The 27,790-nt window shown below is 57.8% G+C and overlaps 3 protein-coding genes across 3 annotated transcripts in view; 2 read left to right on the forward strand and 1 right to left on the reverse strand.

Moving 5' to 3' along the window:
* Positions 1–27,790, forward strand: part of MED16 (mediator complex subunit 16) — a 133,466-nt gene that overhangs the window by 84,610 nt on the left and 21,066 nt on the right. The gene's annotated exons all lie outside the window — the stretch shown is intronic.
* Positions 6,229–9,393, reverse strand: KISS1R (KISS1 receptor). Its single transcript, XM_039466569.2, has 5 exons — positions 9,119–9,393; positions 7,999–8,123; positions 7,328–7,463; positions 6,853–7,085; positions 6,229–6,678 (listed from the first exon to the last, which is right to left on the reverse strand). The coding sequence occupies exons 1-5, from the start codon at positions 9,360–9,362 to the stop codon at positions 6,229–6,231; spliced, it is 1,188 nt and encodes a 395-aa protein (XP_039322503.1). The 5' UTR covers positions 9,363–9,393.
* Positions 12,336–26,052, forward strand: R3HDM4 (R3H domain containing 4). Its single transcript, XM_039465647.2, has 8 exons — positions 12,336–12,465; positions 20,436–20,590; positions 21,010–21,134; positions 21,883–22,018; positions 22,708–22,793; positions 23,247–23,332; positions 23,416–23,471; positions 24,984–26,052. The coding sequence occupies exons 1-8, from the start codon at positions 12,395–12,397 to the stop codon at positions 25,085–25,087; spliced, it is 819 nt and encodes a 272-aa protein (XP_039321581.1). The 5' UTR covers positions 12,336–12,394; the 3' UTR covers positions 25,088–26,052.

A 27,790-nucleotide genomic window follows, 5' to 3' on the forward strand; every position in this document is an offset into this window, starting at 1 on the left:
ACCCCTTCCCCTAAACTCATGTTGCCACTTTCTCTGTAGCTGCACCTCCTCCCTTGACAAAACCGCAAGCCGGCCGGGCGCGGTGGCCCATTGGGAGGCCGAAGCGGGCCTATCATCTGAGGTCGAGAGTTCGAGACCAGCCTGGCCAACATGGTGAAACCCACGTCTCCACTAAAAATACAAAAATCAGCTGGGTGGGGTGGTGCTCTCCTGTCATCCCAGCTACTACTCGGGAGGCTGAGGCAGGAGAATCGCTTGGGGAGGTTTCAGTGAGCCCAGATCACAGCACTGCGCTCCAGCCTGGGCCACAAGAGCAAGACACCATCTCAAAAACACAACAAAACTTCAGGCAGGAAAGCTGCCCCCGACGCCAAGGCCCGAAGCCAGCCTTCTGGGCCCAGGGCCACATGTAGCCTAATGCCAGCAGGTATCTGAGAAGCGTCCGCCATTACTGTATTAAACACCCAAACCCAGCGGTCACCCCCATCCCTGAGGGAGAGGCTGCTTTGGAGAGACGTTCCCTGTGCTGGGATGAAGGGATGGGGGAATGCTCTCTTCTAGGGCAAGACCCCAGTTCAAGTCTGAAGGTGCAGGAAAGCCCCTGCCACCAAAGATGGAGCACCTGGAGGCCAGCAGACCCAAAAGGCACCCGAAGAGCAGGTGCATGGGCCTCTGTGCCTCAGTTTATCCCTCTGTAAAATGGGCCGATATTAATTCAACCCTTTCACCATCCTGTTTAGGATTAGGTTGCCCTTTGTTCAAAGGGAACGGCCTGGAGTGGGGGCATAATTACCCCTAGGGCAGGAAGGGTAGAGCCCCTACCCGTTTCCCAGGAGGAAGCTGTGACCCGGGTAGCTGGCTGCAGCTTCCCCCAAAGGGGCCAGGCGCAGGGGGGTGAGGATGGAGGATGGCAGCTGCCTGTAGTGAGGGGCTCCTATTTTTAGCCTGGAGGCCGGAGAGGGAGCTGAGAATGTCTACACAGACTAGCTGGCTCCACCGTATTCCAGATTCCCCTTGCCCGGCGAGGGTAGGCAGCAGTGTGGAGTTAGGTCAGGGCACACCCCTCCCAGTCTCTGTGCCCCAGGTCTAAAGATTCCCCAGACCATGTCCTGGGGGCTTCTGTGGCTGGCACAACCTCCACCACAGGAAAACAGCCTGATCCTCACCCAACCCTGCAGGTCACTGGACCTGTTCTCTGGGGTCTGACTCTGTTCACTGGACCTGACTCTGCACTCAGGGGTTGGGGACATCCTCATGAAAGCTTCCAGATCGCATTCTCACAGCTCTTAACGTTAAAAAAGCCGAAACTAGGTCCGGGCCCAGTGGCCCACGCCTGTAATCCCAGCACTTTGGTAGGGCAAGGCAGGCGAATAACTTGAGGTCAGGAGTTTGAGACCAGCCTGGCCAACATGATGAAATGCTATCTCTACTAAAAATACAACAAATGAGCTGGGTGTGGTGGCGGTGCCTGTAATCCCAGCTACTTGAGAGGCTGAAGCAGGAGAATGGCTTGAACCAGGGAGCTGGAGGTTGTGGTGAGCAGAGATGGCGTCACTGCACTCCACCCTGGTGACAGAGACTCCTAAAAAAAAAGAACAAGAAGTGAGCTCAGCGCAGTGTGTCATGCCTGGGAGGCTTAGGCGGGAGGATGGCCTAGGACTAGGTGTTCCAAGATGAGCCTGGCCAACATAGTGAGACCCTGTCTCCACAAAAAAATTGTACAATAAAAAAATTAAGGCTGAGCACTGTGGCTCAAGACTGTAATCCTAGCACTTTGGGAAGCTGAGAAGAGAGGATCGCTTGAGCCCAGGAGTTTGAGACCAGCCTGGGCAACAGAACAAGTCCCCATCTCTACAAAAATTAGCTGACTGTGGTGACACACACCTGTAGTCCCAGCTACTTGAGAGGCCAAAGCAAGATTGTTCAAGGGTGCAGTGAGCCGTGATCACACCACTGCATTACAGTCTGGGCCACAGCAAGACTGCCTCAAAAAATCAAAGACAGTGGATCATGTCTGTCATCCCAGCACATTGGGAGGTGGAGGTGGGCGGGTCATTTGAGGCTGGGAGTTTGAGACCAGCCTGGCCAACATGGTGAAACCCCGGCTCTACTAAAAATACAAAAATTAGCCCGGTATGGTGGCACACGCTTGTAGTCCCAGCTGCTCGGGAGGCTGAGGCAGGAGAATTGCTTGAACCCAGGAGGCGGAGGCTGCAGTGAGCCGAGATTGAGCCATTGCACTCCAGCCTGGGCAACAAGAATGAAACTCTATCTCAAAGAAAAAAAAGGCCGGGCGCGGTGGCTCAAGCCTGTAATCCCAGCACTTTGGGAGGCCGAGGCAGGTGGATCACGAGGTCGAGAGATCGAGACCATCCTGGTCAACATGGTGAAACCCCGTCTCTACTAAAAATACAAAAAAGTAGCTGGGCATGGTGGTGCGTGCCTGTAATCCCAGCTACTCAGGAGGCTGAGGCAGGAGAATTGCCTGAACCCAGGAGGCGGAGGTTGCGGTGAGCCGAGATCGCGCCATTGCACTCCAGCCTGGGTAACAAGAGCGAAACTCCGTCTCAAAAAAAAAAAAAAAAAAAAAAAAAAAAAAAAAAAAACAAATCAAAGAAAAAAAAAGAAAAAACTCATATATACGTGTGTGTGTGTGTGTGTATACATGTAAAATGAATCAAGCTGGTTATAGCCATCTTTATAACAACCCAGACATAAAATATTATTTCCCCCCTCTTCCAGGACATGAAGTAGAATATTTTTTTCTTCTTTCTTTTCTTTTACGGTGACTATTGTACAATAAATTTACCATTTTAAATATTTTTTCATAGAAGGGGGCCCTCAAAAGCAAAGTGCCTAACACCAGGATCATTCATAATGTGTCTCTGATTGTCCCACTTCACAGCGGGGACACCTCCAACCGGGAGTCCAGGTTGGGGTCCGAATGAGCGACACCCGCCCCTGGGCGTCGGGCACCCCTGGACACCCAAGAAACGTTTCTAGAGGACAGAACAGAACGCGTGAAACCTCAGCGGGCCGCGCGTGCCACCTGCCGGGCACCTGCGGAACTGCGGGTTGGGGGCGGGGCCAGTGCCGGCGGCCGCTAGGTGGCGCCGTCTCACCTGAAAATGAATTTCGTGGCCGGGCTCACGCCTGTAATATCCTAGCTCCTTTGGATCACCTGAGACCGGGTGTTCGAGACCAGTCTGGCCAATATCGTGAAACCCCATCTCTACTAAAAATAAAAATAAAAATTGGCAATGACGTAAACCAGAGCAAAGAAAGCGTATTTATTCCTGGCCTTTGAAAAATAAAATTTGCTGTTTAGGCACGGCCTATCCAGCCCTCCAAAAATAAAAAAAATAAAAAATAAAAAAAATTAGCCGGGCGCAGTGGTGCATGCCTGTCATTCCCAGCTACTTGGGAGGCTGAGGCAGGAGAATTGCTTGAACCCCAGAGGCGGAGGTTGTGGTGAGCTGAGATCGCGCCATTGCACTCCAGCCTGGGCGACAGTGTAAAAACTCCGTCTTAAAAAACAAACAAAAAAGGCCGGGCGCGGTGGCTCAAGCTTGTAATCCCAGCACTTTGGGAGGCCGAGGCGGGTGGATCACAAGGTCGAGAGATCGAGACCATCCTGGTCAACATGGTGAAACCCCGTCTCTACTAAAAATACAAAAAATTAGCTGGGCATGGTGGCACGTGCCTGTAATCCCAGCTACTCGGGAGGCTGAGGCAGGAGAATTGCCTGAACCCAGGAGGCGGAGGTTGCGGTGAGCCGAGATCGTGCCATTGCACTCCAGCCTGGGTAACAAGAGCGAAACTCCGTCTCAAAAAAAAAAAAAAAAAAAAAAAAAAAAAAAAAAAAAAAAGAGAGAGATGGAGTCTAGCTCTGTGTCAACTCAGCTCACTGCAAACTCCATCCTCTGGGTTCAAGTAATTCTCCTGCCTCAGCCTCCCGAGTAGCTGGGACTACAGACGCCTACCACCATGCCAGGCTAATTTTTGTATTTTTAGTAGAAACTGGTTTTCACCATGTTGGCCAAGCTGGTCTCGCACCCCTGAGCTTAGGTGATCCACCCACTTCGGCCTCCCAAAGTGCTGGGATTATAGGTGTGAGCCGTGACCCCCAGCATAAATTTTCTTGTAGAGATGGGGTCTTGCTGTGTTGCCCAGGCTTGTCTTCAGCTCCTGGCCCCAAGCAATCTTCCCCCCTCAGCCTACCAAACCATTAGCATTTTTATTATTTTTTTTTTTTAATTTTTTTGAGACGGAGTTTCACTCTTGTTACCCAGGCTGTAGTGCAATGGCACGATCTCGGCTCACCGCAACCTCCGCCTCCTGGGCTCAGGCAATTCTCCTGCCTCAGCCTCCCGAGTAGCTGGGATTACAGGCACGTGCCACCATGCCCAGCTAATTTTTTGTATTTTTAGTAGAGACGGGGTTTCACCATGTTGACCAGGATGGTCTCGATCTCTCGACCTCGTGATCCACCCGCCTCGGCCTCCCAAAGTGCTGGGATTACAAGCTTGAGCCACCGCGCCCGGCCACCATTAGCATTTTAAGTGTGAACCACCAAGACCAGTAACCTTGTGGGACTTCTGAGGTCAGGCCTGAAGAGTTCTTGAACTTTCTTGGCTGGGTGCAGTGGCACTCGCCTGTAATCTCAGCACTTTGGGAGGCCAAGGTGGGCAGTCATCTGGGTTCAGGAGTTCGAGACCAGCCTGGGCAACACGGTGAAATACTGTCTTTACTAAAAATACAAAAAAAAAAAAAAAGTTGGGCATGGTGGTGCACACCTGTGGTCCCAGCTACTCGGGAGGCTGAGGTGGGAGGATCACTTGAGCCTGGAAGGCAGAGGTTGAAGTGAGCTGAAATGGTGCCACTGCACTCCGGCCTGGGTGACAGAGTGAGAGCCTGTCACTTTTTTTTTTTTTTTTTTTTAGATGGAGTGTTGCTCAAGCTCAGTGCTGTGATTTCGGTTCACTGCAACCTCTGCCTTCCAGTTTCAAGTGATTCTCCTCTCTCACTCTCCCGAGTAGCTGGGATTACAGACACCCGCCACAAAACCTGGCTATTTTTTGTATTTTTAGTAGAAACGGGGTTTCACCATGTTGGCCAGGCTGGTCTTGAATTCCTGACCTCGTGATCTGGCCTCCTTGGAGGCCTGTGTGGAGGTTCACAGTATCCCAGATTATTTGGGACAAATAATCCAAAAGTCCTGGGATTACAGGCGTGACACCCCTTGCCTGCCCCCTTATTTTATTTTTGAGACAGGGTCTTGCTGTGCCACCCAGGTGGGAGTGCAGTGGTACGATGATGGCTCGCGGCAGCCTCAACCTCCTGGGCTCAAGTGATCCTCCTGCCTCAGCCTCCCAAGCAGCTGATACTACAGGTGAAAGCCACCACATGTGGCTAATTTTCCTATCTTTTGTAGAGACAGGATCTCTCTATGTTACCTAAGCTGGTCTGGAATTCCCAGGCTGAAGAGATCCTCCAGCCTCGGTCTCCCAGAGTGCTGGGATTACAGGTGTGAGCCCCTGCATCCGGCCTCTTCTCACATGTTAGTATCTCTAAAAGTGGGTCGAGCCCAAGAGCAGTGGCTCACGCCTGTAATCTCAGCACTTCAGGAGGCTGAGCCAGTGGGATCACTTCAGGTCAGGAGTTTGAGACCAGCCTGATCAACATGGTGAAACCCCATCTCTACTAAAAATACTAAAATTAGCCAGGCCCGGTGGTGTATTTCTGTAATTCCAGCTACTTGGGAGGCTGAGGCAGGAGAATCGCTTCAGCCAGGGAGGCGCAGGTAGTAGTGAGCTGAGGCAGAGGATGCAGTGAGCTGAGATCGCGCCACTGCACCCCAATGAGACGCCACTGCACGTCTCAAAAAAAAAAAAAAAAAAAAAAAGGAAGGAAGGGAGAGGGAGAGAGAGAGAGAGAGAAGTGGAACGAATCACACAGAGTGACAGCTACTAGATCATGAGAAAACGTCTGACATGTTCTGGAATGATCCAGAAAGTCTCGTTTTGACACATCTTTAATTTCAGGAAACACAGACATAATTTCAGTATCAATAGCAAACATCACAGCAGACCTGCCCCGAACTGTCAGAAGAGGCCACAGCATTAGCATGGATGATCTCGGACTACAAGAAAAACATGAAGAACAGAACAGCGGCTGTTCCAGCAGCCCCCGCTCCGCAGGGTTCCCCTTGTTTTCCCACAGGTCCGCTCAGAGAGGGGCGCGGGCCTCCCCGGGAACGCAGACCCCGCGCGCCGCCGGCCCGCCGTGCCCTGGCTGCTGCGCCCTGGCGGGGGCCGGGTAACACCCCAGGCGGTGCAGCTCCGCGCGCGGGGCGGCGGGGTCCGAAGCTCCGGGCCGGCGGGGGCGGCAGGGCACGCAGGGACACGCGCGGCGCAGGGCCCGTCGGAAGTGCGAGCCCAGGAAGGCGTAGAGCAGCGGGTTCAGCGCAGAGTTGCTGTAGGACATGCCATGCGCCCAGGTCTTGACCGCGTACGCCGCGTGGCTGCGAGGGTGCCAGGCGCCCTCGGGGCCCAGCGCCTGCAGCGTCAGGAACAGCTGGATGGGGCCCCAGCAGGCGGCGAACAGCAGGACCACGGCCGCCACCAACCGCGACACCCGGGCCCGCACCGCGTCCGCGCGCTGCGCCAGCAGCTGCCCCTGGGGGTGCGAGGAGGTGGTCGGAGGAGAGGCGGCGGCCGGCTGGGCTCACCCCCTCGCGCCGCCACTGCCGGACCCCTGGGGCTGTCCCCGCCGCGCAGACGCCCCCGCCGTCGCCTCCCAGCCTGGTGCCTCCCCGCCCGCCCGTCTCGCCGTCCCCCGCACGCCGCGCACCTGCAGGGCGCTATCGAGGGACGCGGGGCGCACGGCGGCCCGGCCCAGGTGGCGGAGCATGGCCCCATAGCAGGCGCAGGTGGCGAGCAGCGGCAGCAGGTACAGCGCCAGCAGGTTGTACAGCGCGAAGGCGCGCTCCAGGGCGCGGCTGGGGAAGGCCTCTCTGCAGTAGGTGCTCGGCCCCGGGGACAGGCGGTGCAGGGCGAGCACCGGCGCAGACACCGCCGCGGAGCCTGCGCCACACGCCGGTGAAGACCCCACTCGGGGGACCAGCGGCCCCCCAAGTGCCTCCCCGGGAAGCGCTCACCGAGCCACCCTGCCGAGTAGGCGGCCCGTCTGCAGCCTCGCTGGTCCTGGGCAGGCAGAGCTCTTGCGCCCATTGTCCAGATGCCCAAGCGAGGCAGCAGGTGGCTCCGGGCGCCCAGAGCGTAGGACTCGTTCCCCTTCCCGGGCGAGGCCCCTGAGGCGTACTTACCCACCCAGATGCTGAGGCTGACAGCCAGCGCCAGGCGGGACGTGCGGCGGTGCAGGGCGCGCAGCGGGAACACCGTCACGTACCAGCGGTCCACGCTCATGGCGGTCAGAGTGGCGCACGTGGCCTGCACCGAGACCTGCGGGGCCCGCCAGCCGGGCATGTGGCCACCTGCGCGGTTGGGAGCCTGTCCTGTCGCCCGCCCTGCCGGTCCCCCTGCGTGTGCGAACGCTCGGGCACGGGATGTGTCCCGGGAGGGGTGTCCAAGGCGGGTTGAGGGGACCAGAGGGTTGGGGAAGTGAGGAAGCCCCTGGGGGCGGCTGGGACCCTGAGTCTAAGACAGGAGGGCTTCGTAGAGCGGAGGGACAGGCGGGCAAAAAGCCTCAGGGCCTCGGTCGTCCTTCCTCACCAGTGACCCGGGTCTCCGTCTGTATCTCCATCCCACCGTTCGGGCTCCGCACTCCACGTCTAGGCTGCACCCGCGCCCAGCCGCGTCCCTCAAGCTGGGGTCTCCAGCCCCTGGTTCTCCTATACATTGCCCCGCGCGCTCCGCCCAAGGTCGCCCCGCCAAGTGCGCCCACCCTCCCTACATTCACTCCCCTCCCCTCCTGCTCCGGAGCGCACCCCCTCCCCGTCCCCACGTTCGCCCCCTCCCCTCCTGCTCTGGAGCTCACCTGCTGGATGTAGTTAACAAACTTGCACATGAAGTCGCCTAGCACCCAGGCGGGCAGCGGGTACAACAGGGCCGTGAAGGGGACGCAGCACAGGAGGAAGGTCAAGTCCGTGGCTGCCAGGTTAGCTGCGGGGGGAACACGCGTGAGCGCTCCTGGCCGGCCATTGGGGTGGCTCAGGGAGGCCTCCCCGCAGAGCCCCCGGCCTCCTCGGGCAGCGGAGTTGGGACACTGTCCGGTAATTCCCGGTTACATCTCAGACATTACCTACTCCAGCTCGGGTTTCCTGGCCATTACGGCAGAAATCAGTTCTGGTTTTTTTGTTTGGTTTTTTGTTTTGTTTTTTTGAGACGGAGAATATATACATAGTTTGAGACGGAGTCTCGCTCTGTTGTCCAGGCTGGAGTGCAGTGGCCGGATATTGGCTTAATGCAACCTCCACCTCCCGAGGGTTCAAGCCATTCTCCTGCCTCAGCCTCCTGAGTAGCTGGGATGACAGGCGCGCGCCACCACGCCCGCCTAATTTTAATAATTTTAGTAGAGACGGGGTTTCACCTTGTTGGCCAGACTGGTTTCGAACTCCTGACCTCGTGATCCGCCCGCCTCGGCCTCCCAAACAGCTGGGATTACAGGCATGAGCCACCGCGCCCGGCCAGAAATCATTTCTGCTCGGCCGTGTCTGGGCTGGGGAAGCCCGAGCAGCCCCCTCCCCCCCCCGCCTCTCTGAGCCTCAGTTTCCTCATCTGCAAACTGGAGACAAGGGTGCCGGCCCAGCAGCCACCGACTGGACTCACAGCTGTGTGGGGTAGGGGACCCCGGGACACAAATGCATAAACAGGCTCAGAGAGCCACCGGAACAGGGGTCGCAAACTGAGACCTGCGGGCCAAACGCGCCCCAGCCCTTTGCGCCGCCGGCTCCCAGACTTTGGCCCGCGCGCAGGGCACCCGCTCGAGGTCTCCATGTGCCGCACTCCCCAGACTCCGGTCCGCTGGAGTTGGCGACCTCTAGCCTCAGGTATGGCGACCGCAGGGAAAAGATTCGGGGTGGGGGGAACCCCAGCGGTCCCCCCTGCGGGGGATAGAGCCGGGTCCGGGAGGGCCCCGGTGCGCCGCGCGCACTCACCGATGTAGAAGTTGGTCACCGTCCGCATCTGCTTGTGGCGGCAGATGACATAGATGACCAGCGAGTTCCCCACCAGGCCCAGCAGCATCAGCGCTGCAAAGAAGAGCGGCACAGCCCAGGAGTCCGCGAACCCCGGAGCAGGGACCCGGCCGTCGGAGGCGTTGGCGCCGCAGCCCGGGCAGCCTGAGGTGTTGGCCGGCGCCCACCAGGACGCGTTGGGCCCGGCTGTAGCCGCCGCGTGCATGGCCGCGCCTCCCTCCTCCTCCCGGCCGCCCTCCAGGGTTGCGCCCCGGCACCGCCCCAGACACCCCTCCGCCCTGACGCCGGGGGATACGCCCGCGGAGCCCTGGAAGGGTCTCGGCTGGAGGCGGCCGGGTCCGCGGGGCAGCTGGGATGAGCTCGGCGGCTCCTCTGCGGGCGCTGCTGCAGCCGAGCGTTTATAGCCCGGGCCCCGCCTTGTCCTTGCCTTCCCGCCTCTCCCGCAGCCGCTCGCCATTCCCTCCCCTGCCCACGCGCCCTCTATTACCCCAGCGGCACCCTCCCCATTCCACCCTCCCGGCGCACGGTCCCAGGGAGAGCGCAGGAGGGGGACTGAGAGGGGCGGAGCAGGCGCGGGGTGGCCGCGTGGAGGCCGCTGTGGGCCCGGAGAACCGACTTTAACCAGGGAGCCGAGCCCAGGCGCAAACCCTGAGACCTGGGAATGTGGGATGGCCTTTGACCCCCCCCCCTTAGGGGCTGGGGCTCCAGGCGGGTGGGCCCAGGCTGGCGGGGAGGCCAGCTCTGAGCGGAGACCCTGAGTGAGGAGAGCCTGGGTTTGTCCCCAGGACCCTGGAGAGACGTGGAAGGTTGAGGGCAGGTGAGGGTCGTCCCAAATCTGGCGGTTTCCAGCTGAACATGCCCCACATGGGTGGCAAGGAGTGGCTGACACCTGCGGGGACACTAGAAGCAGGAACCAGGTGTAGGGCACCTTACAAAGGCCAAAACCTTATTGCCACTGAGACAGTTTTGCTGTTGCCAGGCTGGAGGGCAGTGGCCGGATCTTGCCTGGCTGCAACCTCCACCTCCCGGGTTCAAACAAGTCTCCTGCCTCAGCCGCCCAAGTATTTGGGACTACAGGGGCGTGTCACCACTACAGGCTAATTTTTTGTATTTTTTTTTTTCTAATTCAATAAAAACTTTTTTTTTTTTTCTACTTTCAGAACTTTAAAATGTGAGCATAGCATAATTCAGCCAGTTTTTACCTTCTGGTAACTTCTTCATTGGGTGGCTATTCCCCTTTAAATAACATAGTATTCGGCCAGGTGTGGTGGCTCAGGCTTGTAATCCAAGCGCTTTGGAGGCCAAGGCGGGCAGATCACCTGAGATCGGGAGTTCAAGACCAGCCTGACCAACATGGTGAAACCCCGTTTTTATAAAAATAAATAAATAAATAACATACTCCTGTTCCAGAAGGCAGTTAGCTTTTCATCACCCTGTCTAAATAACATCCAGTGACAAATCTCATAGGGACAAGAACACGGACCCAGCGGTCCCACACAATCTGAAGTAAGTTCACCCTGATGGCTGCAGGCCCAGTTGCCAACAGTGACCCTGAGACCAAGGGCGATGGAGGACTCAGCCACCCGCTGCTTGGGTGGAAGCTGCAACCTCGTCCCCACGGAGCAGAGGTGGCACCAGCAAATCACACTACTTTCTCCGCCTCAGGGTTGACGCCTCTCATTATTTTTTTCCCTTTTTTTCCACCCATGGACCCATGTCACAGAAATCTTCTCTTTTTTTTTTTTTTTAAGACGGGGTTTCACAATCTTGGTCAGGCTGGTCTTGAACTCCCGACCTCAGGTGATCCGCCCGCCTTGGCCTCCAAAGTGCTTGGATTGCAGGCTTGAGCCACCATACCCAGCCTCTTTTTTTTAAGCTACTAAACATTACGGATAATTTCTGAATAAAACTTCGATCCACACTGACAAGGCATGGAGGTGTGAGTGTCAGCACCTTCCCACAGCCGATTGTTTGTGTGTGTGTGTGTGTGTTTTTTTTTTTTTTTTTTTTTTTGAGACAGAGTTTCTCTCTTGTTACCCAGGCTGGAGTGCAATGGCGCGATCTCGGCTCACCGCAACCTCCGCCTCCTGGGTTCAGGCAATTCTCCTGCCTCAGCCTCCTGAGTAGCTGGGACTACAGGCACGCGCCACCATGCCCAGCTAATGTTTTGTATTTTTAGAAGAGACGGGGTTTCACCATGTTGACCAGGATGGTCTTGATCTCTTGACCTGGGGCAATCCTCCCACCTCTGCCTCCCAAAGTGCTGGGATTACAGGCGTGAGCCACCGCGCCCGGCCCAAAGTTATTCTTTTTATTATGTATTTTCTGAGACAGAGTTACACCCTGCTGTCTAGGCTGGAGTGCAGTGGTGTCATTTCAGCTCACTGCAAACTCCACTTTCCCAGTTCAAGCGATTCTCTCTCCTGCTTCAGCATCCTGAGTAGCTGGGATTTCAGGCACGCACCAGCACACCCGGCTAATTTCTGCATGTTTAGTAGAGACGGGGTATCACCATGTTAGCGAGGCTGGTCTCTAACTCTTGACCTGGGGCGATCCTCCCACCTCTGCCTCCCAAAGCGCCGGGACTACAGGCCTGAGCCACCCGGTCGGCCACCCGGCCTACTTTTAGAGAAGAGTAAACTGAGGCTAAGCAGGGGAAGGGGTTGCCCAGCCCCAGCTCTAGGGCTGGGAGGGGCAGGTGGAAGGAAGGCTGCGGGGTGGGGGTGGGGGTGGGGTCCCCGCCTCCAGGCCTCAGTTTCCTTGTCAGTTTCTCCTCGATTCCCCGGGCTGGATTCCTGGCTCAGTCGGCAGCCCGGGTGGGGAGACAGGGGTTGTGGTTGAATTTTCCACCTCTCGCCTAGGTGTCTCTCCCCGCCGGCCTCGGTTTCCCCATTCCTCCCTTCAGGGGCTGGATCCCCGTCCCCCGGCCTCGGTTTCCCCGTTCGTCCCCTATTGGCTGGATTCCCGCCCCGCCGGCCTCAGTTTCCCCGTTCGTCCCCCCGGGGCTGACTCCCCGCCCCCACGGCCTCGGTTTCCCCGTTCGTGTCCCCGGGGCTGTATCCCCGCCCCGCCGGCCTCAGTTTCCCCGTTCGTCCCCTGGTGACTGGTCCCCGCGTGGGTCCCCGGCCCCGGGAGGTGGCGGCCCCGCCCGCAGCCCCAGGCCCCGCCTCCGCCCGTCACTTCCTGCCCGGCCCGGGGAAGGCCCAGCCGGGCGGCGGCGGCGGCAGCGTCCGAGCCATGGTCGCGCTGGAGAACCCCGAGGGCGGCCCGGAAGCGGCGGAGGGCACCCCGGGCGGGCGGCGGCTGCTGTGAGCGCGGGCAGGGGGCGGTGTGGATCTGGGCCCCTCCCTCTTCCCCTCGCTCCCCCCTCCCCGCCCCTAGCTCCCCTTCCGGGGCTCCAGCCTCCGTCCAGCCGTCCTTTTTCGCCCGCTGTGGACCCCCATGCTGTTGGGGGGGTCTTCACTGTTACCCAGCGGGGACACCCTCCTGGCTCCCCGGGGTTGGCTGGGGGAGGGGACCCCGGTCCGCGCCCCCACTTCCCGGGTCTGCGCCCCGATTCCCCCGGTCCGCACCCCAATTCCCCGGTCGGCGACCCCCCCACTCCCCCGGGTCCGCCCCCCGCACTCCGGGGTCCGCCACCCCAGCTACCCGTCCGCCCCCCGCCGTCCCCGGCTCTGCCCTCCAACTCCTCCGGTCCGCCCCCCCAACTCCCGGGTCTGCGCCCCCACTTCCTGGGTCCGCCCCCCAGCTCCCGGTGCGCGCCCCCATTCCCCGGGCCCCCGAGGTACCCGCCAGAGAGCTTCCCGCCAGGGGTTCCTGGGCCTGTGTCTGCGGGCGCGGGTCACCCACGCGGCCGTGCGCCCCCGGCCCCCCCGGTTCTCCCCGCGCTACCCGCCATCCGGGCTCGTCTGCGCCCCCCGCCTTTCCCGCCAGACGCAGCCCCAGAACCCTTGCAGATTAAAATCAGGAATCCGCGCGTACTCCCGGCGTTTTGGGGGTGGGGGGGACCCGAAAGCGGGGTGGCCTGTGCGGTGTTCACCTGTGCAGGGACCTGGGGACCCTAGGGTGCACCCCTGGGGTCCGCGTTCCGTTCCTGTCTCCTCCGTGTGCCCACCTGCCTCCACTTGGGCAGGTCATTTCACGCTCCCGTGCCTCAGTTTCTCCTTCTGTAAAATGGGATCGTAAGTGGGGCCTGTTCTCCAAGTGCTAGGGGTTGCCGACCTGGCTCTGGGCGGGTCCCAGCAAATGGAGTGTCCATTGTTTCCTTATTACTAATGATTGTTAATGTCTTATTAATTATTTTAGTATCACTGTTATTTGAGACGGAGTCTCACTGTGTCACCCAGGCTGGAGCGCAATCGCGTGATCTCCGCCTCCACCGACTGGGTTGAAGCGATCCTCCTGCCTCAGCCTCCTGAGTAGCTGGGATTACAGGCACCGCCACGACCCCGGCTAATTTTTTGTATTTTTAGTAGAGATGGGGTTTCACCATGTTGGCCAGGATGGTCTCGATCTTCTGACCTCGTGATTCACCCTCCTCGGCCTTCTAAAAATACAGCGTTGAGCCACTGCACCTGGTCTTTAGTGTTGGTTTTCAATGATGATTTATTATGTTTATTATTATTATTATTATTATTTTTTTTTTTTGAGACGGAGTTTCGCTCTTGTTACCCAAACAATGGCGCGATCTCGGCTCACCGCAACCTCCGCCTCCTGGGTTCAGGCAATTCTCCTGCCTCAGCCTCCTGAGTAGCTGGGATTACAGGCACGCGCCACCATGCCCAGCTAATTTTTTGTATTTTTAGTAGAGACGGGGTTTCACCATGTTGACCAGGATGGTCTCCATCTCTTGACCTCGTGATCCACCCGCCTCGGCCTCCCAAAGTGCTGGGATTACAGGCTTGAGCCACCGCACCCGGCTATTATGTTTATTATATCATTGCTTTTATCTCCCCCAGAGGCCATACCAGTCGCTACCGAGGTGATTTGTATCTGAAGGAGAAAAGATGCCTCTTTGATTGGTTGATTGATTAATTGATTGGAGACCAAATCTCCATCTATTGGCCAGGCTGGAGTAGAGGATGCCTCCTTTTTTTTGAGAGAGAGAGAGAGAGTTTCGCTTTTGTTGCCCAGGCTGGAATGCAATGGCAAGATCTTGGCCCACAGCAACTTCCGCCTCCCGGGTTCAAGCCATCCTCCTGCCTCAGCCTCCTGAGTAGCCGGGACTACAGGCACGTGCCACCACGCCCGGCTAATTTTGTGTTTTTAGTAGAGACAGGGTTTCTCCATGTTGGTCAGGCTGGTCTCAAACTCCCGACCTCAGGTGATCCGCCTGCCTCGGCCTCCCAAAGTGCTGGGATTACAAGCATGAGCCACTGCGCCCAGTCTTTTTTTTTTTTTAAATATTAGAAATGGGGTCTTGCTACATTGCCCAAACTGGTCTAAACTCTTGGGCTCAACCCATCCTCCCTCTTCTGCCTCCCAAAGTACTGGGATTACAGGTGTGAGCCACCACTCTGGTCTATTTTATTGAGATGAAATTCACATTTATTAGTATTTTTATTAATACAGGGTCTTACTCTATCACCCAGGCTGGAGTGCCGTGGTTCAATCACAGCTCACTGCAGCTCCTACCTGCTGGGCTCAGGTGATCCTCCTGCCCCTGCCTCCCGAGTTGCTAGGACCACAGGTGTGCCCCACCATGCCTGGCTAATTTTTAAATCTGTTGTAGAGGTGAGGTCTCACTATGTTGCCCAGGCAGGTCTCGAACTCTTGGACTCAAGGGATCCACCTGCCTTGGCCTCACGAAGTGCCGGGATTACAGATAGGAGCCACTGTGCCCGGCACCTGCGTCGTCTGGAAGCCCAGATGCATTGACTCGTGTGTAACTGTGTAAATATGCTCATGTTTCAGCCCTCACTGGCTGGGTGTTTACCTGCCAGACGTGTCCTGGTGGGGGGTTGGGGACTGCTGGGGACCTTCCCGGTCTACCCCACCCCTGGCTGAGTCACCTCCGCCCTGAGCCCTGGCTTCCTCCTGGACACGTGGGTTCCTCTCTTGCGGGTTCCTGGGGGAGGGGCCGGTGCCGGGAAAGGTGTGTTTTTGCCCAAGGGAGTGGGGGTCCAAAGGTCCCCTCTCAAAATCTGCAAGGGGTGTAATCGGGAGTGGCCGGGAGACCTGTTCCCCCAAACCCCCACCGCGCGCCGGCTCGGGCCGCCCCCCTCTGTGGACACACATCCTCAGGACTTCAGTGTCCACGAAGCCTCAGATACTCTCTAAAGTGGTCTTGTTGGGTGCTGTGGGAAAGAGATGAGCCAGCCCTTGCAGACTGTGTAAACAGAAGTTTAGTTATTCATTCAACAAACAGGCAGAGGCTGGGCTGGGCATAGGCAGGCCCTGGGGGAGGAGAGGACCCCTTTTTGTGCTGTGAGCCTAGGAAGCTCGTGATTAGGGAGCAGAGATGTAAACAGGCCAGCTGGGGCCAGTTGGTTTCCAGAGCCTCCTGGTTAGGCTGACTGGGCTAGGTAGGGGTGGGGCCGTTTCTGGGGGTGGTGACCACACAGCCCAGGCCGGAGTGAGCAGGTGCCACAGAGCTCCCTGAGTTTGGGGCAGTGTGTGGGGGAGCCTGGGGCTGGGCATAGGAATTTTTAAAGTTCATTTTATTTTATTATTAGTATTTTTTTCACACTCCCCCCTCCATCGGAATATATATATATATATATATATATATATATATATATATATATATATTTTTTTTTTTTTTTTTTTTTTTTTTTTTTCTTGAGGCAGTTTCTGACATCCCTGATCTCAGCTCACTGCAACTTCCATCTCCCGGGTTCAAGCAATGCTCCTGCCTCAGCCTGCTGAGTAGCTGGGACTACAGACATGGCCGCCATGTCTGGCTAATTTGTTTGGTATTTTTGGTAGAGATGGGGTTTTACTGTGTTGGCCAGGCTGGTCTCAAACTCCCAGCCCAAGTGATCCACCAGTCTCTGCCTCCCAAAGTGCTGGCCGGGATTACATGGGTGAACTGCCGCCCCCGGCCAGGCGTCCGGGTTTTGATGTGAGACCTCCAGCCTGTTCCTTCCTTTTCTGGAGGGGAGTGATGGTGACCCCCAGGCCCTACTGCCTACCCCAGAGGCCAGATATTTGTTAATTTCTTGCTGAAAACTGATTGAAGTCAGCCAGCTCCATCCGGTGGGAGGTCTCGGATTCCAGTGCTCAGCCCAGCACTGGAGGCCCAAGGGAGGTGGTGGGTCCCTCAAAAGCCCCTCAAACACCAGAGGAAACAGCCCTGGTGGTCCAGTGCCAGGCCAAGGGGGAGCCAGGCCTTGCCCTGGGACGCTAGGGAGCCAGGGCCTGTGCTGGAGCAGGGGAAGGACTGGGCAGGTCTTTGGGGGCCTGGAGGGCGTCCTGGAGGGGGGGGCCTGTGAGGCTTTGATGTGAGGGGTGGTGAGGGAAGCAGGGTGGTGAGGGGGTTCCTGATGAGACCCAGGTTCACACGTGGCTCCTTGCATTTTCTGGGTGGCGACAGGACAGCCCCGCTTCTCCAAGCCTCAAACCCTTCATCTGTAAGATGGGGGTGACTCTAGGCCCCTGGCTGGGAGGGCTTGAGCTGTGTCACTGAGCCCCGCCCCGATCTGACTTCCCCAAGGGCTCCCCTCGGATGTGACTTCCGTTATCGGCCCTGTCCGGCTGTTGGGGTGGAGATGTGGGCCCTGGGGCCTCAGGGGGGCTGTGGGTGAATCTGGGGCGTGGGAGGAGGTGCTTGGGCCTCAGGGAGGCAGCCTCATGTTGAGTCCAGCTGCAGAGACGTTGGCTTCACGTGACCCTGTGTGCCCGTTCAGTGCCTGTCGGCTGCTGCGCTTGGTGCTGAGGATGTGGGCTACCACCTCCTTCTTCACAGCAGCGGGAGCTTGGGTGGTGACCTTGTGCCTCGGTTTACAAATCTGTATAATGCAGGTGTGGTGGCTCATGCCTGTGATCCCAGCACTTTGGGAGTCTGAGGCGGGCGGATCACCTGAGGTCAGGACTTCGAGACCAACCTGGCCAACATGCTGAAACCCCGTCTCTACTAAAAATACGAAAATTAGCTGGGCGTGGTGGTGGATGCCTGTAGTCCCAGCTGCTGGGGAGGCTGAGGCAGGAGAATCGTTTGAACCTGGGAGGTGGGGGTTGCAGTGAGCCAGGATCGAGCCACTGCACTCCAGCCCGGGTGACAGAGTGAGACTCCATCTCAAAACAAAACAAAGCAAAAAAAACCCAATTCTATATAATGGGCATTAAAGTAATGTCACTTGCCTCCTGGGGGACAGTGCAGGGGACAGGAAATGAACCTAACATGGGAAAAATAGTCCAGGGACACTGGTATGACTGACAGCAGTGTGGCCTGGCTGAGGGGTGAGTTCCCCATCAGAGGAGGAAACCAAGCCAGTGGCAGTTGAGATGAGGAAGGGACTTCATCCCAGGCCCTTTGGGCTCTAAGTACCCCTCCCAGACCAACTTGTTCCCACTTTTTGAGAGGGACCTGAGGTGAAAGGTTGCAGGGTGAAGCATCCTAGCTGGGGTTCACACACTCAGGGCTGACATTCCAGGACCTGCCCTGCTGACACCCCCGCCCCCGGAGGTGTCGGTTTCTGAGTCTCCAGCCTTGCCTCAGCCATCGAGGTCTGAGTTAGCCATGCCTTGGCCAGTGAGGTCCAGGTTTGAGGCTTGACCTGAGCCCCTGCCTGTGGGTCCCTATTGGTGGGTGCTTGTGCGGATGTGAGGCTTTTGCTCCGATGACTTTTCTTTTTGTTTTTGAGATGGAGTTTCGCTCTTGTTACCCAGGCTGGAGTGCAATGGCGCCATCTCGGCTTACCGCAACCTCCACCTCCTGGGTTCAGGCAATTCTCCTGCCTCAGCCTCCCGAGTAGCTGGGATTACAGGCACGTGCCACCCTGCCCAGCTAATGTTTTGTATTTTTAGTAGAGACGGGGTTTCACCATGTTGACCGGGATGGTCTCGATCTCTTGACCTCGTGATCCACCCGCCTCGGCCTCCCAAAGTGCTGGGGTTACAGGCTTGAGCCACTGCGCCCGGCAATTTTTGTATTTTTCATAGAGATGGGGTTTCACCATTTTGGTCAGGCTGGTCTCGAACTACTGACCTTGTGATCTGCCCGCCTTGACCTCCCAAAGTGCTGGCATTACAGGCGTGAGCCGCCGCGCCCGGCCTGTTTGTTTTGAGGTACGGTCTTGCTCTGTTGCCCGGGCTGGAGTGCGGTTCTGCGACCACAGCTCGCTGCAGCTTCAACCTCTCCAGGCCCAAGTGATCCCCCCCCCCGCCTCGGGCTCCCAACGTGCAGGGATTACAGGAGCCCCGCAGCCTGGCCTGTGTGGTTTTTCCTTGCCCGATAAGTCCCCATCCAAGAGGCCCCCCCAGCCCACTTTCCAGGCGCGCCTGCCCCACTGTGTTCCCAGCGGGAGACCCGGCTGTGACAGCTAATCCGTCTCCGTCTCCGCAATTAATGTCATTTGTTGGGGCCAGGCCAATTAGCTCTGGGGGTGCCGCTCCAGCCCCTCTTTTGTCCTGGCCCCGGGGACAGGGGACATTAAGGGAGAGGCAGGGGGCCTTGGGCATCACCTGGAGCTTCTGAGACTGTTTGCTTCCTCCTCTGCTGGGGTGGGAGATGTGGATAAAATCAAGTTTCTTGACTTGATTTCACATCCCAGAGGCTGCACGCCCTGCAGCTAACGCCTTGAACACTGGGACCGGGGGGCAGGGGGCAGCATTTCTGGGTCATTCACCTGCTGTGTGACTTCGGGCAACTGTCTTCAGTTTTCTGAGCCTCAGTTTACTAATCTGTCATCACACTTTTTTTGTTTTGTTTTGTTTGAGAGAGAGTCTCACTCTGTCGCCCAGGCTGGAGTTCAGTGGGATGACCTTGGCTCACCGCAACCTCCACCTCCCGGGTTCTGGCGATTCTCCTGCCTCAGCCTTCCATGTGGCTGCGATGACAGGCATGCACCCCCGTGGCCGGCTGATTTTTGTATTTGTAGTACAGATGGGGTTTCACCAGGTTGGCCTGAAACTCCAGACCTCCGGTGATCCGCCCACCTTGGCCTCCCAGAGCGCCGAGGTGACAGACGTCAGGCACCGTGCCTGGCCTTTTTATTTTTATTTTTATTTTTTGAGATAGGGTCTCACTCTTTCACCCAGGCTGAAGTGCAGTGGCACGATCTCAGCTCACTGCAGCTTCTGTCTCCCAGGTTCAAGTGATTCTCCCACCTCAGCCTCCTGAGTAGCTGGATTACAGGCACATGCCACCACACCTGGTTAATTTTTGTATTTTTTTGGTAGAGGCAGGGTTTTACCACGCTGGCCAGGCTTGTCTTGAGTTCCTGACCTAAAGTGATCCACCCATCTTGGCCTCCCAGAGTGCTGGGATTACAGGCATGAGCCAATGTGCCTTACTTCATTTTTTTTTTTTTTTTGAGACAGAGTTTTCCTCTGTCACCAGGCTGGAGTGCAGTGGTGTGATCTCGGCTCACTGCAACTTCCGTCTCCTGAGTTCAAGCGATTCTCCTGCCTCAGCCTCCCGAGTAGATGGGACTACAGGCGTGCGCCACCATGCCCAGCTAATTTTTGTATTTTTAGTAGAGACAGGGTTTCACCATGTTGGCCAAGATGGTCTGGATCTCCTGACCTCATGATCCACCCACCTCGGCCTCCCAGAGTGCTGGAACTACAGGCATGAGCCACCGCACCCGGCCCTAATTTTTTTTTTTTTTTTTTTTTTTTTTTTTTTTGACACAGTTTTGCTCTGTTGCCCAGGCTGGAGTGCAGTGGTGCCATCATGCCAGCCTTAACCTCCTGGACTCGAGTGATCCTCCAGCCTCAGGCCCCTGAGTAGCTGGGACTACAGGCATATACCAGCACACCTGTTTAATTTTCTAATTATTATTATTATTATTATTATTTTTTTTTTTTGTAGAGACAGTGTCTTGCTATGTTGCTCAGGCTGGTCTTGAACTCCTGAGCTCAAGCGATCCCCCTGCCTCAGCGTCCCACGGTGCTGGGATCACAGGCATGAGCCACCACACCCGGTCTGTCATCACAGATACCTCTGGGTGAGGTGAGGATGAAACAAATGGGATTTTAAGGGCTCAGGACTCCACACGCCATAGGGCTGAGCTCTTCATTGCTGGGAGAAACCCAGCAGGCCATGGCTGTGGTAAGGTTCTCAGAGATCCTGGCCAGTCTTGGCCCTGAGGACCACCCTCGCCCTGGCCCGCAGGTCCCTTCCCGGCTGCCTGCCTGCCCTCGCCAGCTCCCAGGTGAAGAGACTGTCAGCGTCCAGGCGGAAGCAGCACTTCATCAACCAGGCTGTGCGCAACTCAGACCTCGTGCCCAAGGCCAAGGGGCGGAAAAGCCTCCAGCGCCTGGAAAACAGTGAGCAGGGGTCAGGAGGCGCCTCTGTGGGGCTCCTGGGTCTTGTAGAATGGTGTGCATATTGGTGTGATCTCTGCCCCTCCTGTGAGCTGGGCTTGGGCAGGGCTGGGGACCCAAAAGAGTGTCACCTTTAGGCCAGGGGAGCGTATAAGAGAGCCAGACACAGGTACCTTCTAGACTGTTGAATCAGGGCTAGGTGGGAGGGTGCTCTGAGCATTGGAGCTGGGGTTTTAAAGGATGTGTAGGAGTTCAACAAGCCAGAAAGTGGAGGTGGTTTCTGTACCTTCTGGGGAATACAGCTGGAGCATGGAGGTGGGGTGGCTGAGATGATAAAATGAGAGGAAGCCTAGTTCTTGAGTCCCCATTGAGCATGGGGTCCCCGAACACCACCCTGACACAGACCACCTGCTTCCACCTAGCCCAGTACCTCCTGACCCTGCTGGAGACAGATGGGGGCCCGCCTGGCCTGGAGGACGGGGATGTGGCACCCCCTGCATCACCCGGCATCTTCGCAGAGGCCTGCAACAATGCCACCTACGTGGAGGTGCGGCCCCAACCCCCTCGCTCCCTCCATGTGGGGACCCCCAGCTTCACATCACTTCTACAGCCAGAGCACCCACCCACTTCCCATCGTCTAATGAAGGCCCCGCAGTCTCCTCTGGGGTCCCCAGACCAGGCCAGAATCCCCACCTGACCCCTGGAACCTGCCAGCTCCTGGATTCATCCACCCAACATGTTTTGGAACCCCTGCCTTTAGATTTTTTTTTTTTTTTGAGAACGAGTTTTGCTCTCTTGCCCAGGCTGGAGTGCAATGGCACAATCTCCGATCACTGTAACCTCCACCTCTCGGGTTCAAGCGATTCTCCTACCTCAGCCTCCCAAGTAGCTGGGATTACAGACACCACCACGCCCAGCTAATTTCTGTATTTTTAGTAGAGACGAGGTCTCATCGTGTTGACCAGGCTGGTCTTGAACTCCTGACCTAGTGATCCACCTGCCTCAGCCTCCCAGAGTGCTGGGATGACAGGCGTGAGCCACGGCGCCCGGCCTTGGGGGAGGGTTTTATTCACATGAACCCTCACCCCAGACAGCTGGGCCTATCCAGGTTCCCCAGTGCCCCGCACTCAGCTCAGGGCCCGACACACGCAGTGGCTCAGTGGACACAGGTGACCGCAGGAGCACTTCCACCTGCCTGGCGGCCTTTCGTGCCCATTCGCCAAATGAGATGCTGAGGCCCAGAGACGTCAGCCCAGCCCGGGGTCTCACGGCAAGCCTGACGGCCTCTCTTCCAGGTCTGGAACGACTTCATGAACCGCTCAGGGGAGGAGCAGGAGCGGGTCCTTCGCTACCTGGAGGATGACAGCAAGAGCAAGGCGCGGAGGAAGGGCCCTGGCCGGGGGGAGGACCGGAGGGAGGACCGAAGGAGAGGTGCGGGCCTGGCTGGGGCCGGTGTCGGGGCGGGACCCGGGGTGGGTGTGGCCAGGATGGGGGGGTGTGATTGTGGTTGGGGTGGAGCCTGGGTGGGTTGGACCTAGCGTGTGGGTGTGGCCAGTGCATGGATGGGGCGTGGCCTGGGTGGGTTGGACCTAGTGTGTGGGTGTGGCCAGTGCATGGATGGGGCGTGGCCTGGGTGGATTGGACCCAGCGTGTGGGTGTGGCCAGTGCGTGGATGGGGCGGGGCCTGGGGTGGGTTGGACCTAGTGTGTAGGTGGGGCGGGGTATGAATGGGAGCGGGGCATGAGGTGGGGGTGGCCAGGATGTGGGGCCCAGGATATGGATGGCAGTGGGTAGGGGTGGGACCCGGAGATGGATGGGGGTGGGGCTGGCTGGCCTGTTTGGGACTGGTATGGGTGGGGCCTCCTGTATACCTGGGGCCAGCCTACCGGGTCGGGCCAGCTGGATGGGTTGCGGGCTCAGGGTGTAAATGGACGTGGCCTGTGTGGGTAGGGTCTGCTCCATGTCTGGGTGGAGCCACAGTGTGGGCGAAGGTGTGGTTCGGTGAGCGGGTGAGGCTAAGGCACAGATGGGCGTGGTCTTCCCGGGAGGGCGTGGTCTGGCAGGTGGGCAGGGCCAGGACGGGCGCCCCAAGACTGCCCCCTGTTCCCCCACTCCTGCAGAGGACCCCGCCTATACACCCCGCGAGTGCTTCCACCGCATCAGCCGGCGTCTGCGAGCCGTCCTCAAGCGCAGCCGCATCCCCATGGTGAGTGCCTGGTGCGGGGCGTCGCCTCTCTGCCTGCCTAGTCCTTTTTGAAGGCCCCTTTCCCGGGCACAGGTTCTCACCCGGTGCAGGTGGCGTCAGAGGAAACGGCAGGATACAGACAGTGGGACCAGGGATCTGACTGGGGGGGGGCAACGAAGGGGGGCACTGCAGGGTGTGTAGGAGTTCCCTCGGCAGAACGCGGGCCCTGCAGGGTGTGTAGGAGTTCCCTCGGCAGAACGCGGGCCCTGCAGGGTGTGTAGGAGTTCCCTAGGCGGAAGGCGCAGGCAGGAGCTGGGAGGTGGCGATGTCTAAGTGCGTGGTGGCCTTGGAGACAGTTAAGCAGCCTCACGTGGCGGGTCAGAGGTCATGTTTGGGCTGTGGGCTTCTAGGGGGCCTAGACTGCCCTCGCCCGTCCACCCGAAGGTTCCTTAGAGCCCTGGCTGCCCTCCCCAGGAAACCCTGGAGACCTGGGAGGAGCGGCTGCTCCGGTTCTTCTCCGTGTCCCCCCAGGCCGTGTACACAGCCATGCTGGATAACAGGTAAGCGAGGAAGGGGGGTGGCAGGTGGGCGGACCCCCCACTTCCTTGGCCCCGGCGCATTGCTCACTGCCCATCCCCCACAGCTTCGAGAGGCTCCTGCTGCACGCTGTCTGCCAGTACATGGACCTCATCTCGGCCAGTAAGTGCTGATGGCCCCCAAGACCCCAGGTTGGCCGGCTCCACACGGGAAAGTGGCTAGTTCCTCTTTGTGGGAAGCTGGGGAAGGTGGCTGCAGTAGTGGGGATGCTACGAACTCGGGGGTGGCAGCAGGACCCTGCCTTGAATTGACCAGAAGCTCCCAGCGTATCCGTCCCCATGCAGAGTGACCGCAGACACAGCCAGGCTGCTGGACACAGACGCCCTCCACATCTTCAGGGCCCGGGTGGGGGTGATGATACCTGGCTTGGAGGAACCTCTGGAGTCAGATATAAGATGGAGGGGTGCGGTGTCTGGAAGATTGGAATTTAGCCATAGGGTCTCCCCCATGGGAGCTCAGACGAGAACCCCTCCTGGCGCCTGTGTCCACTTTTCCAGTGGGGTGCAGTCTCAGAACACCTTCCCCCCCAACCAGCGAGGGTCTGTGCAGGTGCCTGCTGGTGCCAGGCACCCCATCGAGTCCTGGGCCTCTCCCACCTGTCTTGCCTTCTGCCTGGAGTTGCCACGGGGATGGTTTCCAAGGCAACCTGATGGTGCTTCCCCGGTTCCCTCTGTGGGAGACGCAGCCCCCATGCCTGCATCTGTTGGGAACGTCGGGTCTTGGCTAGGGGTGCAGGGCTTGACGCTTGGTGGCATGGAGCTTCGGTCCTGACACGGAAGAGGAAGGGTCCCAGCAAGATGGGGAGTAGGGGGTGGGGGTCCCAGGCAGAGGGGACTGCTGAGGCACAGGCCCAGAGGTGGCATGGAGCTCACATGGGACATGGCTCGTTTTGTTTGTCATTTTGAGATGGAGGCTGGCTCTGTTGCCCAGGCTGGAGTGCAGTGGCGCGATCTCAGCTTACTGCAACCTCCACCTCCCAGGTTCAAGCGATTCTCCTGCCTCAGCCTCCCGAGTAACTGGGATTCCAGGCACACGCCCCCACACCTGGCTAATTTTCGTATTTTTAGTAGAGACGAGGTTTCACCATGTTGGCCAGGCTGGTCTCAAACTCCTGACCTCCTGATCATCCTGCCTTGGCCTCCCAGAGTGTTGAGATTACAGGCGTGAGCCACTGCGCCCGGCCCACTCGTTCATTTTTTGCAGTAAGGGGGAGATGGGGGAGGGGAGGCTAGCGGGAGCCGGACCACCCAGGGCCTGGGTGCCTCAAAGCCACCTCTACGGGGCAGGCCTGGGAGGCCAGACGCTTTGTCAGCACGTGTGTGAGTGGCCCTGTGGCCTCAGGCCCGGTGTGTTTCAGGGTCCCCTGCGCGCAGTGGGATGCGTGGCAGCGAGTGAGGTGAGCCCCAGATGAAAGCACTCCTGTGGGAAGACTTCGGTGTTCTTGTGAGCCAGGCTCCAGGACCCGGGGGCGTACGGCCAGGAGGCCACCGTGACCAGCACACACGGCTGGCGGTGACCTCCCCAGGAAAAAGTGAGGGTGGTCTGGGTCCAAGGCACCAACCTGCCGAGGCTCCCGAAAGCCCCCCGAATCTTGCCCCGCGATCCCTTCTGCAGGTGCCGACCTGGAGGGGAAGCGGCAGATGAGGGTCAGTAACCGGCACCTGGACTTCCTTCCACCCGGACTGCTCCTGTCCGCCTACCTGGAGCAGCGCAGCTGATGGCGGCCCCTTGGAGCCCCCACTGCCGCCTCGCCCAGCACCAAGCCCTTCGATACTTTTCTGCTGTCGATACCTGTCACTCACGTTTTTAGAATTTGTCTTTGGAAACGTTTTTCTTTTGGGGTGATCTCTCTCACCCTGCTTCCTCCTCACACAGCTCTCGGCAGTGAACAGACACCGCTGGTGGCTGGGACTTCCCATCCCATCCTAGCTCCAAGCTGCCCACTCTGGGACTTGTATTTGGGTGGGGAGACCCGGCCTGGGTGTGTTCCTGTTTCTTCATTGCTTGGCTTTTCTGGCCCAGTCTGAAGCTCAAGTGAGGAGGGGGAGGCTGGGTGGGTTTTTAATCTCTTTTAATGAATTTGGTGTGATTTGTTGTAGATTTTTAAATTTCCCTTTTGGAGAGAAAAACCAAAAAAACTCACCCCACTGGTAAAGCATGGGTCTTGATCCCAGCCCTTGCTCAGCCCCTCCCAGTTTTTAGCTTGAATGAAGAAGGGGGTCTCTGGGACCCTGCCCCTCATGCCAGAAGCATCTTGTATTGTGTGTGTGTGTGCGCGCGCACATGCGTGTGTGTGCCTTGAGACCCAGGACGGAGCTGTGTCCCGAGGGCTGGTTTTATCCTCCTGTTCTTCGTGTCCTGCCCCACACTGCCTCTGTCAGGGCTCAGGGTCCTGTCTGCTTTACACGAACCCCCCTCTTTTCTTCCCCTCCTTTATACTGGGGGTCCAGGACTTCCAGCCAGAAGCCTCTGCCCTTGCACTACCTTGTCTGTCCCGTCCACTCCATGTCCCACGGTCCCCCAGCCTGGCTCCTGCCTGATAGCCCCTGTGTCCCCATGCTGGTCCTCCTGACACAGACTGCACGAATCAGGCTAGGGGCCTCCCTACCCCCTCGCCGAGTGTGGGTGATTGTATTTTGGGGGGAAGTGGGGGATTTAATAAATTTCTGGTGCTCTGGCCTCAGGCTTTGTGGGTTTTTCTTTTGGGGCAAGGCTGGGGGCTTAGTAGGTGCTGGTCACCTGGGGCCGCCAGTGCTCCCCAGCTCCTCTACTCTTGGGTGCCTGGGTTCAAACCCCGACTCTGCCACACACCTGCGGTGTGACCTTAGGCGAGTGGCCTATATGAGTGCCCTGGGGCCTCTGTAATAGAGTGTCTTACACTGGGGGCTTGAAATGGCAGGCCAGCGAGGTGGCTCACACCTGTGATTCCAGCACTTTGGAAGGCCAAGGCAGGAGGATCGCTTGAGCCCAGGAGTTTGAAACTAGCTGGGGTAACATAGCAAGACCCTGTCTCTAAAAAAAAAAAAAAAGAAAGAAAGAAATTAGCAGGGTGCGGTGGCATGCCTGTAGTCCCAGCTACTTGGGAGGCTGAGGTGGGAGGATCACTTGAGCCTGGGAGGTTGAGGCTGCAGTGAGCTGAGACTGGGCCACTTCACTTCAGCCTGGGTATGGAGGAAGACCCTCTGTCAAGGAAAAACAAAAGGGAAGTCTCTTCTCTCATAATTCTGGAGGTACATGTCTGAGGTCAAGGTGTCTGCAGGGTGACGCTCCCTCTGGACTCCTAGGGGAGAAGCCTTCCTGCCTCTCCCAGCTTCTGGGGGCTCCATGTGTCCCTGGCTTGTGGCCACATCGGTGTGGTCTCAGCCTCTGTCTCCAAGAGGCTGTCTTCCCTGCGTGCCATGTCTTGTCCCGACGTTACCCTCCCTCCACGGGTCTGTGCCCAAATATCCCTCTGTGTAAGGACGCCCATCATTGGGTCAGGCCCACACTAATCACCTCTTTTTAACCTGATAACCTCAGAGAGACCGTTTCCAAATAAGATCGCATTCTGAGGTAGTGGGAGTTAGGAATTCAACATCTTTTCTTTTTTTTTTTTAGTCAGAGTTTGCTCTCACCCAGGCTGGAGTTCAATGGTGTGATCCTGGCTCACTGCAACCTCCAGCTCCTGGGTTCAAGCGAGTCTCTTGCCTCAGCCTCCCAAGTAACTGGGATTACAGGTGGCCGCCACCATGGCCGGCTAATTTTTGTGTTTAGTAGAGACAGGGTTTCACCACATTGGTTGGGCTGGTCTGAAACGCCTGACCTCAGGTGATCCAACTGCCTTGGCTTCCCAAAGTACTGGGATTACAGGCGTGAGCCACTGTGCCTGATTTGTACTTTTTGTAGAGATGGGGTCTGGCTATCTTTCCCAGGCTGGTCTCGAACTCAAGCTGTCTTCCCACCTTGGCTTTCCAAAGTGCTGGGATTACAGGTGTGCGCCCCCACACCCTGACCCCTGAGAACTGTAAACAGCTACCTGCTGCCTGGGAATGTGGATTTTCTGTAAGGTCGCCACGTGGCCCTCTTGGGGAACTGAACCCTGATCCAGAAAAACCCTCTGATGGGCTGGGTGTGGTGGCTCACGCCTGTAATTCCAGCATTTTGGGAAGCCAAGGTGGGTGGATCACAAGGTCAGGAGTTTCAGACCAGTCTGACCAACATGATGAAACTCTGTATCTACTAAAAATACAAAAATTAGCTGTGTGTGGTGGCGCACGCCTGTAGTCTCAGCTACTCAGGAGGCTGAGGTGGGAGAATCACTTGAACCCTGGAGGCGGAGGTTGCAGTGAGCCGAGATCGCACCATTGCACTCCAGCCTGGGTGACAGAGTGAGACTCCATCTCAAAAACCTCTGATATCTGGGCCGTTGTTAACTTGTAATT

The sequence above is a fragment of the Saimiri boliviensis genome, chromosome 14 (genome assembly GCF_048565385.1).
Source record: "Saimiri boliviensis isolate mSaiBol1 chromosome 14, mSaiBol1.pri, whole genome shotgun sequence".
Classification (NCBI taxonomy): domain Eukaryota; kingdom Metazoa; phylum Chordata; class Mammalia; order Primates; family Cebidae; genus Saimiri; species Saimiri boliviensis.